General features: G+C 41.3%; 1 protein-coding gene across 5 annotated transcripts in view; it reads right to left on the reverse strand.

Moving 5' to 3' along the window:
• Positions 1 to 675: 675 nt before the first annotated feature.
• Positions 676 to 16,904, reverse strand: part of banp (BTG3 associated nuclear protein) — a 51,137-nt gene continuing 34,908 nt past the window's right edge. For all 5 annotated transcript variants that reach the window (XM_086109185.1, XM_086109181.1, XM_086109184.1 and 2 more), the window contains 2 exons: positions 10,337 to 10,477; positions 676 to 1,554 (listed from right to left, as the gene is read on the reverse strand). In XM_086109185.1, the coding sequence (XP_085965311.1) occupies positions 1,450 to 1,554; positions 10,337 to 10,477 (246 nt within the window). In that variant the 3' untranslated portion in view covers positions 676 to 1,449. The remainder of the gene's footprint in view (positions 1,555 to 10,336; positions 10,478 to 16,904) is intronic.

The raw sequence follows: 16,904 nt of genomic DNA on the forward strand, positions 1-16,904 counted from the left end.
CCAAGCTCTGGACCAGCTTAGCGAAAGACTTTAAAAGGGGAGTACCGGTAAATGGGGTGTAACACTCGAGCAGGAAGAGAGTGAGAGTTGCATAGCAGCGCAGTTATATAAGAGAGGGAGTGAGGGAAACGGACAAGATGAAGTGGCCGCGTCGAGAGGTCAGAGACAGCAACAACACACTGAGGGAGAAACAAGAGGAAGCAGTCAAGACTTCAGACATGGATGTTGTTTTATCAAGTTCACTTTGTCGCCTGCGTCTTTCTCCTATTCCAAAATACACGATGACATCACACTAAGCATGGGAAACTTCCCCAAAAGCCATACACACAGCCTCAACAATATCTCACCGATATCTTCTTTGCGCGCTGCCTTTCAAAGAAATTCATCTTCTGAGAATCAGCCGCCCGACCCGTAACACACGAGCACAAAGTGGATGGAAGAAACTTGCCGGGCTGGCTGACAACATACTGTAGAAGCCTTGTAACCACGATAAATATTTACCAAAAAGGCAAATGAATCAATTAAAAAAAATTGGTATTCCAGCTTAAGCATTTCTGGCTCCTTTTGGAGATGTTGACAATGTTGGCATACTGCAAGTCTGGAAACACAAGGAAGCCATTTTGTTAACCTCAATTTATGGAAATGAATGAAAATGAAAACTAAGCAAAGTCAAAACACATTTTTACAACCACCACCAACATGGTTTATTCGCATGGATGTATATTTCCAAAGACAAAGCTGGGGACATTAACACCTTCAGGCTTTCCTTGGTATTCTGCAAGCCACTTACACTGGCACCAGCTCTTGCATTTCACGGTCTACCTCTTTCCAAACTAAAGCATTTCTCCCAGCAAGCAACAAATAGATAAATCAAACAACAGATCAGAACAATATGGGAACATGATGAGGCAAGTGAAGGGAGGAGCTCACAGCCGAGAGACAAAATATGGACTCAATTATGAAGACCGATAAAACAAACTCATCCCGAGAGGAATCATTCTCAGCAAATTTTCAAGTTCCACTTTAATGTTCATTCAGGGGGTTGCACACCATCATAGGGGACCCGGCTTCTCAACACTCCAATGTTGCTGTTTTTCATCATCGTAAACAAGTATGTGTATGTGCCGACACGCTGCATTAACAGCAACTGCCCTCGGTGGACAATAATCCCGGTGTGGATTTCAGGGCGGGATGATTCCTTCTTCAGATGAACACACCACAATGACAGCAGCTGATTTTGAAGAATCGTGGTCAAGTTCGTGAGGAACATCTGCTTTGCAAGGGACAACATCAACAACAACAAAAAAAAAAATGGCTTGTTCACACCGGTGTGATTGACGTTGGGGATTTTTTTTGAAACAGGGTTTCTGACATCAATGTCTGTCAGTCTCTCTGCATGTGCCGCATAAGCGGTAAAAGTTTTGCTTGTCCAAAAAGCAGAAGCCTCTCTCAGGTAGCCACAGAAGAGACGATTTGGACGACCTCGCCGTTCTCTCCCTGGATGGTATCTTTCACTTCCATGTCTGCTTGCAGGGCAGGCGCGAGCTCAGCACCCTGGGACAGGCAAAAGATGGAAGGAAAGAAGATGTCTGAAATCTCATACATGATTTTGTACAAAATACTGTATTTTCATGGGGAATCGTAGTCGCCGTGTAGATGGGTGCTTTATGGATACAATCTGTCTTTATTTGGCTGTTTTTTTAACATCGGGGCTTTCCAACCTTTTTAGGCGCAATTTCATTTCAGGTTCCAAAATGACCATGGCCTTGCTCTACCCGGGCCTCACTTGGCCTGGTCTGGCCTCTGTTGTTTCTCCACTACAACAGCCACCAATTATTTTGGGGGGGGGGGGGGGGGGGGGGGCACAAATTTCATGGATCGGCCACTGGTTTTGTGGTGATTCAAAATATAAATCGCAATTGCATGATGTGGTCAGGTTGCAAATTATAGCATCAAATGCACCGCTCTCACACAAACAATAAATCTATTCCAGGGTTCAAGCGAGAGAGATACAGCTACCCACCACCAAGACACAAATCTTAACCATATTTATAATTTCATATGTACCTGTAGATGAAATAAGCAAAGCTTATGTGAGAAGTCCCGTCTTTAAATATATCTGCAGTTTTGTCTTGATTGGAGCCTGTCTGTTCCTTGACTAACATTGATTTAATAATATTGAATTGAATGGACCCAGCAAAGCGTGCACCGCTTGCTAAAAGTGTCACCACAACTTTGTTTACTGTATATTCTGTATTTTTATGACGCGGTGGCAGACTGTCTGTCTCTCGCTCGCTCAGAACCAGGAAGTGTGCATGCGCAGTGGAGTTCCTTGCTGCATCGCTTAAAGTAATGTCTACATCTGTCAGCCAATGACCATGACATCACGGCCCTCCTCAACCTGCATTCTAGAACCAGGTTGGAAGAGGTTTTGAGGAATGGTTCCAGTGTAACAGCACGGCCTCGAAAAAGTCTCATGTAAAAGCGACTGTTTCAAGCTGTTTCAGGGTAGAACCGGTGCAATGCAAAAGGGGCATCTGACTACAGTCCGGTGTGTAGCTCGTGTCTTGCCTAAAGTCAGCCGGGACAGGCTCTACCTCACCCATGACCCAAATGTGCACAGGTGGTATAGAAAAACAATTGATGAATGTTTAGATCTCCCTGTGCTTGTGTGTGTTTTTTTTTTTTTTTGGGCTACTTCCTCTGACATTTTTCAAAAACATGCCTGTAAAGTCAATGGGATCAGGTCCCACTGATCCAAGTGAGGACAAGAGGTAAAGACAAGTATGGTTGGGTGATTAGTTTAGTGAGCAGTTTTGATTTAATTTACGTGAATTTAAATGTAATTTATGATGACAGAACAATGTTCAAAAACGCCTTTATAAAACACAATGCACCCAAACAAAACTGGCAGACCACAGCGCTGTTTTTGTACATTGTGCACAGATTACATCGTACAGGCCGCACACTGCTATTGTTTTCCGCAGTTGGCGTGCCTGCAGCCAGTATTTCTTTACATAGCAACAAATCACAAACTCCAGGCCTGGCGTAGATATGACAGAATGTCATTTTTGAGGTGGATCACTTTGACAATGCCGATGACGCAATCAGCATTTCAATGCCCTCTGACTCTGGTGTATGCGTGAAAACCGCGATGACTGTCAGGAATGAGTCACTGCCAGGGGTTCCATCAAACACACCTGCAGGGTTTTCTCACTGTAGCCCAGCACACTCAACACAGCTGCATCACAGCATGTCACATATTTGAAACATTGCTTATTAAAGAGGCCAAGTAAAACTCACATGGATGATTTTCATTGAAAATCTCAGATTCTGGCCATGATGAAGTCTCACAGCAAGGGCCTCGCTCTCCATTTGGAAGGATAACAATCTCATGGTTATACTTTTCAAAGACTGTCATGACATGATTTAATAATTATGCGAATTTAGCCAGTGTGTTGGCACTCTGTGGTAGCTGGGATGGACTGAGCAGGGGGTAAGTTGAAGAACATTTTCTACAGCTTATCGCCACCTTGAGGAAATTGTACCGCATGTTGTGTACGAGAGGGAAATTATCCCAAGTACTGTAACGAAATGCTAACGCGGAGATAAATAAATCAAAACGTGAGAGTAATTTTGCAAGAACTTGTTTAAATGCTACCATGTGTTTGGAAACACATGACAGTCATTCTCTCAATTCCACACGGTTCAAAGCGATATACATACCATCGCTAACCTTTGGCTGAACTTTCAATGGTAAATCAACAGTGTTTACAGTTTTGGACACAAAAACCAAACTGTCATACCACACTTGGTACCACTCGGCTCCTTTTGTGGTTCATCGCATCGATGCATGTTTGAAGCTTCGTAAGCACTGTTGCAGTTATTATTCCCAGTTAAACTGCTAAAATGCTTTAGAAGTGTTATATTGCTCATGTCAAGGATTTATTGGTTGGTTAGATCTAAAGATGCGCTGACTATGAACGCACAGTTTTTAAAAACAAAACAAAACATTATGACATCCGAATAAAACCATTGAACAAAATCTAATCAAAAGACATCAAGTAGTGAACAAGTGGTTTCCTTGACGGCATCCATACCTAACTAGAATCAAGCCCAAATGAAAGCAGGCTGTTGAATGATCCGACAGCCTGATGGACTTGCAAAAGAACAACTAAAAATGACATCAATCATTTGAGAAAAACAGTCGGATTGCTTTCTGTGTTGGAGTTTTTGAAATACAGTGCATGTGGTGGCAATCATTGTGGGAACTATTTGCAATTTTGTGTCCGAAACCTGAGGGTCACTTGAAAACTGCACCAGCAAACTGTCTGTTTACTTCTTTCATATCCTGGTGGCAGTCATGCTTGAAGTACATCGCAGAACTGCACATCAACGTATGTATGACTATTTAAAATGCAAAAAAAATACCAGATGTGACACACAATGAAAAAATTGCTGCAATCCCTCTGTTAATGAAAGAACAACCCACGGTGGCCACAGAAATGAGTTTCTGAGAAAAGTAACATAAAATGTAATGAAAATTAATCAATTAATGAAAATCACAGAACTCCTATGTCACAATGAGTTAGATGTCATATTTTTCACAAATGTATACTGCTGGTCAGTCCATGCGTGCATTAAAAAAAAAAAAATTATTGACCAATATAAGTATTTCAAATGGTTTCCTCTCTTTAATGATGATGATGATGATGCACGAACATGCAATTTTGTGGGGACCTGAAAAGTGAGGACTGCAGAGGTGCACCAGCGTTTCGGATTGTTTTCAAAAACAAACTTATGAAACAGGCCTGGACAAAAACAATGGCCCCCTTATCTTAATATTTTGGTGCACAACCGATTGAAATGATTTTTGTGACTTTCAATGAGAGTTCTCCACCTCTCAGTTAGTATTTTGGCCCATTCTGCATGAGCAAACTGCTCCAATTGTGTCAGGTTTGAAGGGTGCCTTGTCCAGGTGACATGTTTCAGCTCTTCCACAGACGTTCAATTGGTTTTCGATCAGGGCTCATAGATGGCCACTTCAGATTCATCCAATGCTGTGCTCTTTACCATTACTAGGTGATTTTCGTTGTCTTTGGGGTCATTATCCTGTTGTCTGATATACCTTGAGGAACAATGTGACAGAATTTCCTTATAAAGAAAATGTCTGAAGGTTTGCAAAGGCCACTTCAACTTGAGTATTGCACACCAAGAATTTTGAAAATCGGACAAAAGGCCACAGGGATCCTGTAGTGAGCTTTTTATGCTGGAAACATGTGTCTGTTTTGGGGAACACTTTAGTGTTACATTACGTGGGAGACACGCTATCATATGAGGTCATCCCATGGCGCTGGCAGTCTCCTCTCCTCTCCTCTCAATATTGGCAAAATAATAACAAATGGAAACGGCCATAAGTCACATGGTCATTTTGGGCATTTTCACTACATTCTCTTAAAAATGTATAAAACATTTGGATGGAAACCCCATTATTACATCTCAAAAATCTGGTATTAAAAAAAAGCACCTTCAAATTAAGATATCCTTTATTTGTCCCGCAATGGGGAAATTAAAATTTTTATTTTTTTTTTAAGATTAAGATAGTGATGCAAAAACAGTATCACCTCCTTATTTATCAACTTGCGTATGCACCAATTACCCGTATGAATACCATACTATGAATTTTAGATTTTAGAAAAATCATGTAATACCATAATTTCCAAGTAAAAACCGTAATGTCACCTCACCTGTTTACTGGGTTTGGTCATGTAATTTGTACTTTGAAATCAAGATGGCGCCCGAGTAGGCAGCCGTCGGCAAGTGCTCTCATGAGCCTTGCTTTTTTTGTTGTTTTTGTGTTTGTTTTGTCACTTTGTGTTTGTTGTTACGTCGTGTGGACCTGATGTGGACTTTTTTAAGCATTTTTTTGGCTACGACATTCATCAAGGAGGAGTCTCTGTGCTTGCGCCCTCTCGGCAGCATGGGTATACCAGCACTGTTTTTGACTGGGAGGAATGTCAGCGCCATTTGACTGTCGTTGCTGGACAGTCCCGGGGCGCTTGTGTCTTGCGCCTGTAATGGGCAGCATTTCTCACAGCCCCGCTTTGTTCAGCGGAGAGATCGGTGCTGTTGAACGGTCTGTGGCTGGATGGATGTAAGGCTTGAGGAGCCGACGATGAGAAGAAAGGAGCGTTAGGGCGGAGCGCCGATGCGGATTTGGAACTGGGAGTCGCGGCTTGGAGTTTGAAGCGGATTACGTGGGACAGGAGAAGTGAACTCATCTCTTTTCGTCAATGGACGCTACAGCTTCATGTTTGCTTTCAAAACTTAGCTTGTAGCAGACGTGTGCACATTTTCAGCATGACGTCTCTGATCCACTGGTGAAAGGACACTTTGATCCTCTCCTCTTTCATCTAGAACTGCTTCAGACAACAAAGTGTATGCAGAAAAGTGGTGAAGATTGCACGACTGTCTGTGTCCTATGTGTTGTGTTGTGTTGTGTTATTTTTGTTATTTTGACTTCAAAATGGCGCCGCGAGAGTGGCTGCCTTTCCAGCAGCTCCTATATTTTGTTGTTCTACTTCTTCCTTTTATAACTTTGCTGCTGTGAATTGGGAATTTCTCCATTGCGAGACTAATAAAGGTTTTCTTATCTTATCTTATGTAATATTATTGTCAGGTGACAAGTAGTCTGTAAATTTCCCCATTGTGGGACTAATAAAGGATATCTTAATCTTAATTTTGCTACTCAATTCATATTCCACAAATACAATATTAAGCAGAATACCGTGTTTAGACTAGTGACGGTGCATAGGACATATCGTAGAGCACATTTTTAACTTGACTTCCTCTTTAAAAATAAATAAAAGAATCTTAAAATGAACTAAAATGTGCAAGGAGTCATTGAAGGGAGGCCATAATTGGAGTTATGTGCTCCTTCATACAAGCAGCAGCATTTTGGAGCAACTGGAGGCGCTTGAGGGAGGACTGACTGACTCCAAAATAAAGTGCACTTCAGTAATCCAGTCTAGATGTAATGCAGGCATGCATTTCTGTTTCTATGTGCTGTTCTGAAAGGAGAGGCTTTACATAAGCATACTGCCTAAGATTAAAAAAAAAAAGATGGATTTCACAACAGCACGAATTTACCAGTCCAATTTAAAATCACTGTCCAATGTAAAACCCAAATTCCAGGCTTGTGGTTTTAGAAAAGACGCCCGGGGGCCCAAATCAACAGAGTAAGATGTACTAGCAGTGGCGCAAAAAGCGGGTATGCACCATTTGCAGTGTACAGGCGCTGCGCCAGAAGGGGCACCAAAGTGATGGGAGGAAAATTATTTTGAGTAGGTATTTTATATAGTTAGCAGCTGTTTGTTCACACGTAATTATATGAAAAAAAGCAGAGGCCTGTCATCTCTTCTCTTCTCTCCTCTACTCACACCCCAACGCACACACACGTCGGGCACGTGCCGGAGCATGAGTGTTTCCATTTGAAATGTCTGATGACAGGGAGCTCAAGATGGAGAGGCAAAAAAGAAAGCTGCCAGCGGCAGAAAATCGCAAAAGAGGGAGAAGAAATGGTAAATTATGTCAGCACATCAACAGAAGACTTATAAATATTCAGGTTGGCTGAAAAGCTGCAAATAAAATGAGATGTTACTGCTGGCTTGCAACTGTGTACTGTACAGTATTTACAATCAAGCAGATCATGAGGAGAACATAATCTAGGTGGTGAATCATAAAATTGGATGAAATAGATAAATTACAAAGCAAGATTTTTTTTCACGGCATCAGCAGAAGTCCAGTACTGTATATTCTGGAGTCTGCAGGCAAATTGTGTCAAATATTGCATAAAGGGATGCATTTATGGATGTAAATACAAAAGGTTCACAACATGGTGCAAACCGCTGGTAACATTCAACCATGTCATGCAAAAAGCCCTAAACGGTCGAGAACCAGACAAAGGTGACAAAACAGGAACAGGATGAAACAAGCGTGGGAAAAGAAAGGACAACTTAAATAAGAATTAAAGCATATTTCAAACACCATGAGCCAAACATGGTGCAAGCAAGGCCTTGGTATGGTATGTTAAGGTACCATATGCAAGCAGCAAATTAAGCACTTTTGGCAAAAAAAATCAGACGGCATAACAGGTGACGCTGTTGAAATGTTGCAAGCCACAGGCACATACAGTTCAGTCATAAATAGATTGCAAAAAAAATCGGTGTAAGTACTTTTGGAGGTCAAAATGGTATACTAGGGCAGTGTTTTTCAAACTTTTTTGAGCCAAGGCACACTTCTTTCATTGGAAAAATCTCGCGGCACACCACTAGCTGAAAATGTGAAAAAAAAAACGCTTATTTGAAGAATTAATGTGTTACCGGGTATATTGTTACTATAACCATTTTTAGCATTGAAGAATGACATTATAACAGCTTGAATTGGAATCAAATGAACACAAAGAAAAAAGTATTTTCTCATCTTTCATATTTATTGTTTCACCGCCGTCCTGCATTCATGCGTCACAAATTCGCTTGTCTCTCGTCTAAACATAGGGCAATTGGCTAGCTGTTGCTGCTCCCTAGCGGTATGAGAGGGTCCTACACGATTACTTTCTGTGCGATAGACCACACAGGCATACGAATTGGATATTTTCCGGAGGCACACCTGACAATGTCTTGCGGCACACTGGTGTGCCGCGGCACAGGGGATGAAAAACACTGTACTGGGGCATATTTTTTTGCTATTTTCTCATCAGGGATGAGAGTGGCTAGTGATGAAAAAAATCTGAAAATCAGCCGGGGGTCTGGAGGATCAAGGGGCAACGTCCCGGATAGGGGCCCAGGGGGCAAAGCCCCTGGAGGCTAATGGGTTTTAGAGATTTTAAAGCCTTAAAACCATTAATCTTATCAACAAAATTTTACATTTTTTGTTGAAATACCACCCTCTAGTTCAGGGGTGGCCAACCCGCGGCTCGCAAGCCGCATGCGGCTCTTTGGCTGGTTCAATGCGGCTCCCAATTGTCGAAAACGCCTCGGCGACGGCGCTGCCATTAAAACAACATGCTTAAGACATAGAACGTACTACATTAGTCTATCGCCAATCCCGTTACTTGATTGACATAGAGGGCAATCAATCAGATGACTGAATCACCGCTCATGCGCAGACAACGGCGCTCAGTGCTAAGTGCTAAGCGAGTCAGCGAATTACCTCTGTTTTAAGGCGGGGGTGCCCAATACGTCGATCGCAATTGACCAAGAGCCAGCATACTGGTCCCAAGTCAACCCCGAGCGGTGGGAGGAGGAAATGGGAGATTTGTGTGTTTGTGTCTTTAGGTTTCATTTATGTTCGGGCGTCAGGCTGTTGCTCATCGTGGCATGTATGCATATGTGTGTGAGTGCATGGACGTTTGTGTGTGTCTGTGTGTGTATGAGCACATGTGCGTGTGTGTGGCTCTTTGCAGTAACACAGTTAAAAAATTGGCTCTTAGTCTCTGACTGGTTGGCCACCCCTGCTCTAGTTGCATATAAAATTGACACTTCATACTAAAGTAGAAGTTTATTTGGAGTACATACATTAGTTTATGGATTTTTGAGATTTCAAAGCCTTAAAACCATTAATTATTACAATTGATGGATAACTTGTTTTGGAATCAGAAGTCAAGAACAAGGACTGTTATTGTGGATTACATACTGTATGACAATTTGAAATTTTGGTTCGGATTTTAGTAAGCATCATGGAACTTGACATGCTTTCGCAGGCCACATAAAATAATATGGCGGGCCAGATCTGGCCCCCGGGCCTTGACTTCGACACCTGTGGACAATTTGAGGTAGGCCTCAGCCCCACTAAAATGGGTCAAGTCACTAACAATGGAGTCACCAACCGTTTTAAAAACAGAGCTATTTGTCAGGTGCTGATTATTGTGGAGGCCTCCCAGTTTGATAAGGATTTATATTTCTGGAAAATTGCTCAAATTATCTATACATCCATGTCTGTTACACACTAGATGATAAATGCCATTATTTGTGAAACCCATAAATTAAAACTCAGTCAATTCAGACTTCATTCTCATGCTGATTGATTGATTTCATAACTTGGTCACAGTCCAAATACTTCTTGACCTATCTGTGTTTTCTGAGAGAGTTGAATAAAAACTGAACATATATCTAGGCAGATTTTTTTTAACTGCTATTGTAGTTTATTCTGAAGTCTATAAAACAAAGTGGATTGGAGTTCACTCGAGTCCTGGCAATGTTACCCAGTGTCTGTGTTACCGCCAGTAACTGTTTAATATGGGTGCGAGAGCCTCAGAGTTTGTGTCATTTCTATTTACCTGTACCGTCGCTGTGTGATCTGTGACAGGGGCAAGTTGAACATACTGCACTTGAATGTCAGGGGGTAGAGCGGTGCCCTCGACCGCTGCTGCCGCCCCTTCAGCTGACGCCACCGCGATGAGCTGAGCTCCCCGAAGTACCTACAAAAGATGGGGAGGGAGGGCCGAGAAACACGAAGGATGTGTCATTTGGCTTCGACTTTGACAGAAAAGTGTAACTGATCTGAGGAAAACCTGACAATACCCCTCATCGAAACGTGCAAAGCAGCAGACTCACTTGTTATGATCGACAGTGCAGCGCGCACCAGTGGACGTAATAAGAGCCCAATGAAAGCAAATAGCCGAATGCCTCATTTATGTTCACTCTGAAGTGTTTATATCTTTTAAGTGATCGCAGGTGTCAGACTGGAAGTACTGGGTGTCACACAAACATACAAACTAAATTTGTGGCAACCGAAAGGATCACACAGTTCCACGGGAAAGAAAGATACTTTCACCTCAGCAGCTCCCGGGCATCTTAACCCCCGTTTGTTCTCACACTTGTGGAGACAATTCAGTTATGTTTAGTAATAACTAGAGCTGTCAAACGGTTAAAATATTTAATCTAATTAAAAATGCAACTGTCACAATTAAATTAAATTCACTAAAATTTAATCGTGATTACTCACGCTTTTTTTATCGTTTCTGAATTTCCTTTTATATTTTTTGTCCTATTTTTCCCCATTTTAATGCTCTAATTAACATGGAATCATGAATTGGTTTTCTATGTGCCAAATCCAAATATTTACTAACAATTTGGATTTTCAATTTTACATGAACATTTTTCACTTGGAGCAGTTATTCACACATAATCTCTCACACAATATTACTGTCCATTAACAACAGTGAAAATAATATTTTGTCACGCAACAGCTGCTTTAACAGCTCTTTTTATGGAATCAAAACAGAGCAATATAACATTATAAAGTGCACATCTAAGTAAGTAAACTAGTACTCAGCCTATAGTGGATTTAAGCCATGGTTGCATACTTCGTTTTTCTCAAGTTTGCTTTGAACACAGCAGTCAGACTATGTTGATTCTGTTGGTCCTTCCTGTGCGGAAGTCTCTCTACAGTTTTGTGTAGACATCATTTCGGATGACTACACTTGGTTCGATGACAACATTGGAGACGTTTTATTTTCGCGAGGTCGCTACCACTGCACCGCTGAACACCGTCACTGTCAGACGAACACAGAGAAGCTCCACCCGCTCTATTTATATGGATACAGAACATTGTAACCTTCCACACAAAATAGTTCCAAACAATCGGGTCAGTGGCATACATCGTATACCTGTATGATACAGGTAACTTTGGTCTTGCCAGTGGAGCAATCTGGCAACTTTTTAAAAGTAAACTTTCCATTCATAAACTCTTTAAGTATCCGTTTTCGGTGTCTCGCGCTGCCGTGGCTGGCAAAACAAATGTGCGTGGACCTATGCAGCGCACTTGTTGTTTTGTTTCTGGTTTACTTATAGAGCAACGTAACATCCGCTGTGACGTGTGCCACGTTAATCTCGCGAGAAAAAATTTTATCCCGTTAAAATTCATTTAAATTAATGCCAATAAAAATGCGCTAAACTGACAGCTCTAGTAATAACTGGTAGCTGGTGTTCCCTTTTGTTTGTAGTTTGAAAAGTTCGTAAAGCAAGATTCAAGCTGTGTGTGTTCAGGGGCCTAATTACAGAGCATGGGTGCGGTTAGGTTTCCTGTTGTTGCGATCTTTTGCATTTCAATAGTACTGTTGTGTCTATAAAATAAGGCCACGTATGCCCTTGGGCTTACATTGCCCATGTCCAGTGACCAAACCTAGAAAATGGGTGAGCGGTGACGTACTCATTGCGAGCCTGAGGGCACTTTGACTTTTAACGAATTTCAGAGGACATCAGAGAGCGGTTGATTGTCAAAATGGCTTCCCCAGAGACGGATGAAAATTGATGGATTAATCTACTTAATTCTTATTACACTAATGCAATATTAATCAAAATACCATATTTTGATGAGTGGGGGAACATTTAGCATCTTGAATGCCTTTTTATCCACTACTTTTAGTTTTTTAAGATTTGACAGAGCCAATATCAGAATCAGATTTATAAGCAAAGTATGCAAAACACACAAGCAATCTACTTTCCCAGTTACAACCTGTCCAGAGGAACATAAACAAAGAACTAACCAACAGAGGCAGCCAGAACGGGAAGCCTGGCGGTTCGCTGTTTAGCGACCCAAATGGGGGCGTGTATTTCTCAGATCAATGACAACATTAGTTCATATTTTTATTTATTCCATTGTTCAAAGTCTTGTGTTTAAAAAGAGAGAGCCCTCGCAGTGCGCAATTGTTGAGTGAAGTTACGGGAGGTCTTCTTCAAAGTAGCTTTCCAGCTGCACTTATTGCTGAGGCTGGCTGGGACTTCTCCAATCGGCATTACAAATGGCAGAAAACCCAAACTTCCACACAATCTCCCCGGTCGGCGGTTCGGGTTTAGTTAATCGTCCCGACAACCGCCAACTTGCTATGTCTTCAACAAGGTTGCAAGTTTCACCACAATTTCTGCTGTGTCATCACCACCACACACCAAATCCAGCCAGCCTGATGGAAGACATTAGTGTGGAAGTCTGCCTGACTAAGCCAGTCAAACAAGGGGCTTGACTCAGGTTGAAGCAGTCACACTGAATAAAAAAGAAAACTGTTCGACCTCAGTCAAATGAATCATGTTTGATTGCCAATAAATGAATACTGATCAAAGAAAACTGATTGAAAGGTTGATGTCTGAGAGGTTCTGGTTGGCTACATGGTCAGGACAGAGGACAACTGGTTGGCACATGCGCCTCACAGTGCCGAGGTGCAGGGTTTGATTCTGGTTCCAGCCTTCTGGTGTGGAGTTTGCATGTTCTCCACGTGCCTGCAAGGGTTTTTTCCGGGTTCTCCGGTTTCCTCCCACATTCCAAAAACATGCACAACAAGTGAATGTACCACTCTAAATTGTACGGCGGTGTGATTGTGAGCATGGATGGTTGTTCGTCTGTGTGTGCCCTGTGATTGTCGGGCAACCGGTTCGGGGTGTCCCCCGCCTACTGCTCAAAGACGGCTGGGATAGGACAGTGCGGATAAGCAGATTAGAAAATGGATGGAGTTGTTACATTGAGGCGGAGTGACATGCTTTATGATTCTATTCTAAGGTAAGCGAAGCTAAGCTTCTTGTAGCTTCAAAATATTCAAAGCAAGAGTCAGTATGTTCAACGTGTCATTTAAACAGCTCAGTTAGGCCATTTAATTCATCATGTGGGAACAATAAAATGCAGATTCAGTTGAGTCAGTACTTCTTCATCCACAAAGATATAAAGAAATGCTCACCTCTCTTCTGCCAAGTTCTCTGTTTTGAGTCTATGGTTGTGTGGTGTTAACAACATGACCTGAGTATTATATTTGATTTTATTCTAATTATTGTTTTATCTTAAAACAACACTATTACTTATTATTTATAATTTAATGTGTATTCAAGTTTCACTCTGCTGTAAACAATCAGGTCAGAGCACTCACGCAACTAAAACTGAACAAGAATTATTCTTTCTTAAGGGAAAATTATTGATACAGCTCTTAAAGTGGATGGATATCTTTAGGAGGTCAAGGTGGTCATAATTGGTTTGTGGCGGTTTATTTATATATTGCGTTCACAGTCATCCCAATCTGGCCATGCAGACCTATCATCAATACCGAACATCCATTTTTAATTGATGTACACCGAAATGTAATCAACATCGCGGATTGTGTTGCATGTTTTACACAAGGCAGAGAACAAGACAACACACAGTATAGGCCGCACATCTGAGCCAAAATTGTTTTGTGCCTAGCTTGAGGGCACCTCGACTAGATTCAACAAATAGACTGATAGTTTATTTATGTATGTATGTATTTCTTTTCCAGGGCCGATACGATAATGATTTTAGTAGTCAAGGAGGCTGATAACCAATATCTGGACCCGATATTCATTTTCAGTAAATGTACATTTTCGACAATAGACATCTTGGTCATAAAATTTTAACACAAAGTTCAGGGAGCTCCCAGGGTCATCAGCATGTTTTACAAGCTTAAATGGAAACTGAACCAAAATAAATAGCTCCCTATAAATGTCTACAGTCAAAGTTTTCCAAAATGTGAAAATAACTGAAATGTTCCACTTCAACAAAAGGGTCAATACAGTGAAACTCCTCTTCATGTCATGTTTGCAGCAAGAAATTTTTCACGACAGGGGACTTTTCACTGTAGCACATTTTATCTCAGACGTAAACACGAACACGCGCAAAAAACATGTAATTTTTTTTATTCCAATAGTGCATAAGCGTAGAAAGAAAAAAAGGGAAAGAAATTGTGAAATTTACACTCAGCATTTATTTTCACTTACTTCAATTTCTTGCATGTCTTTTATTTTGATTCCTCCATCTTTCATTTTTATTACCTTTATCCTGTCTTCAAGCATTAAAGCTTTTCTTAACTCCTTGGTATGCATAGGTCAGTTTTGTCGCCATTTTAGCAATGCAACGTTCTTGCTGCGTCTGAAACAAATACTTCCTGTACTACTGCGCATGTGTAAACCAGTGTGGTGGTTGCTGTTGCCGTTTCCGAACGAAGCAGTAGATGTCGCTGTGAATGCTGAGGTTGGATTAGACTTTTGCAGAAGGCTTGTTTTCGTTGTAGTGAATCTCGTTGCGAGGCAAGAGAAGAGAAAAAGATTCCGTATAATGGAACACGGGGACTTTTCGTTGAAGGGGTAGCAGAAAAGTGGAAATGGATAACATGCGTGAAAAAATGTTCACACTTGGGGGTATTTTCGCTCATTTAGGTTTCGTTGTAGAGGAGTTTCACTGTAGCATCTCATAAAGATAAGTGAAAATGTATGTAAATGATTCACTGAATTTAAGTTAAGTTTTAAATTGATCTCTTATCGGCTGACAGAAGCCAATATACAGTAAATATTCTCTAGTACGGACTCGTGTTTGCGCTGTCCAATTTGTCCTGATAACAGAAATTCCTCATTTGGGAAATGAGCATGGTACATGTCCTTTATGAACCTGCAAGTATGTTGACAAAATGCACGTGTAACAACACAATCAATAAAATACAAAAATATACTGTCCAAAAACTGTTTATATAACAAAAACTGCAATACAGGTGTATCCCAAAAAATCACAACAGTAAAATACGTACGTATTTTAATGTTTATTTTTTTCTGTCTTGGGAAAAAAATGTGTATTTTGGATTGTTTTGTTGGATGCATTCTTTGGTTTATGACAATGTTTGCCTGCGTGTCATACAGTTTTCTTGCTAGTTGCAAGTAACTGTCCCGTTGATCACCGATGTCTGGTAATTCTTGTGCATACTGAAGGATTTTTGTTGCCATTTGCATTGCTTCCTTGCTGGATGGTGGCTTGTCATCAGGAGTTGAATCGATGCCTTGTTTTTTAAAGTTTCGTAGATTTGCGTCTTTCCGACTCCAAGTGTCTGCTGGATCTTTTTAACTTTGTGTCCAGCCTCGCTCAAACGGATGCATTTCACTCGCTCCGCTCCAGTCGTTACAGTTCTTCTACGTTTCGATGCGATGATCTACACGACGTAAGTGAATAAAGTTAAAATCTTTCGCAATTACAGTAAAACGCATGCCAATAAAAAGTCGCTTACACGTCTTCGTTTCGAATCTGATGAATGAAAACGGCGAAGCGAACACGTTTCTTCGGTCATGTCGAGTGGGTGCTGCTTTTAAGCTAGTGCCGCGTTCTCCAGGACGTAAGTGAATAAAGTTAAAATCATTCACAATTACAGTAAAACGCACGGCAATAAAAACTCGTCGTCGTTTAGAATCTGATGATCGAAAAACGCGAAGTGAAAACTTGTTTCAGCGTTGTGTATTTTCCGTCGCATCGGGTGGGCGTTGCGTGTATTTAAGCTCCCGCGGCATTACACCTCCATCCGGGTTACGGGTAGTGGAATTTCCGCTTACGCAAGTTCCGGTAACACGTAATATCGTAGTCAAAATGTTAATGCATAGGTTTTTATTCCGGGTGAAGGATATTCCTTTCCATAGAATTCCGGGGATGGGAATATTTACTGTATACAGTATACTAAGATATTACGTGTTACCGGAACTTGCGTAAGCGGAAATTCCACTACCCGTAACCCGGATGGAAGTGTAATGCCGCGGCAGCTTAAATACATGCAACGCCCACCCGATGCGACGGAAAAGACACAATGCTGAAACAAGTTTTCGCTTCGCGTTTTTCGATCATCAGATTCTAAACGACGACGTGTAAGTGAGTTTTTATTGCCGTGCGTTTTACTGTAATTGTGAATGATTTTAACTTTATTCACTTACGTCCTGGAGAACGCGGCACTAGCTTAAAAGCAGCACCCACTCAACATGACCGAAGAAACGTGTTCGCTTCGCCGTTTTCATTCATCAGATTCGAAACGAAGACGTGTAAGCGACTTTTTATTGGCGTGCGTTTTACTGTAATTGCGAAAGATTTTAACTTTATTC

Source organism: Hippocampus guttulatus, chromosome 4 (assembly GCF_054856545.1).
Source record: "Hippocampus guttulatus isolate MCC_2025c chromosome 4, RoL_Hgut_1.0, whole genome shotgun sequence".
Classification (NCBI taxonomy): Eukaryota; Metazoa; Chordata; class Actinopteri; order Syngnathiformes; family Syngnathidae; genus Hippocampus; species Hippocampus guttulatus.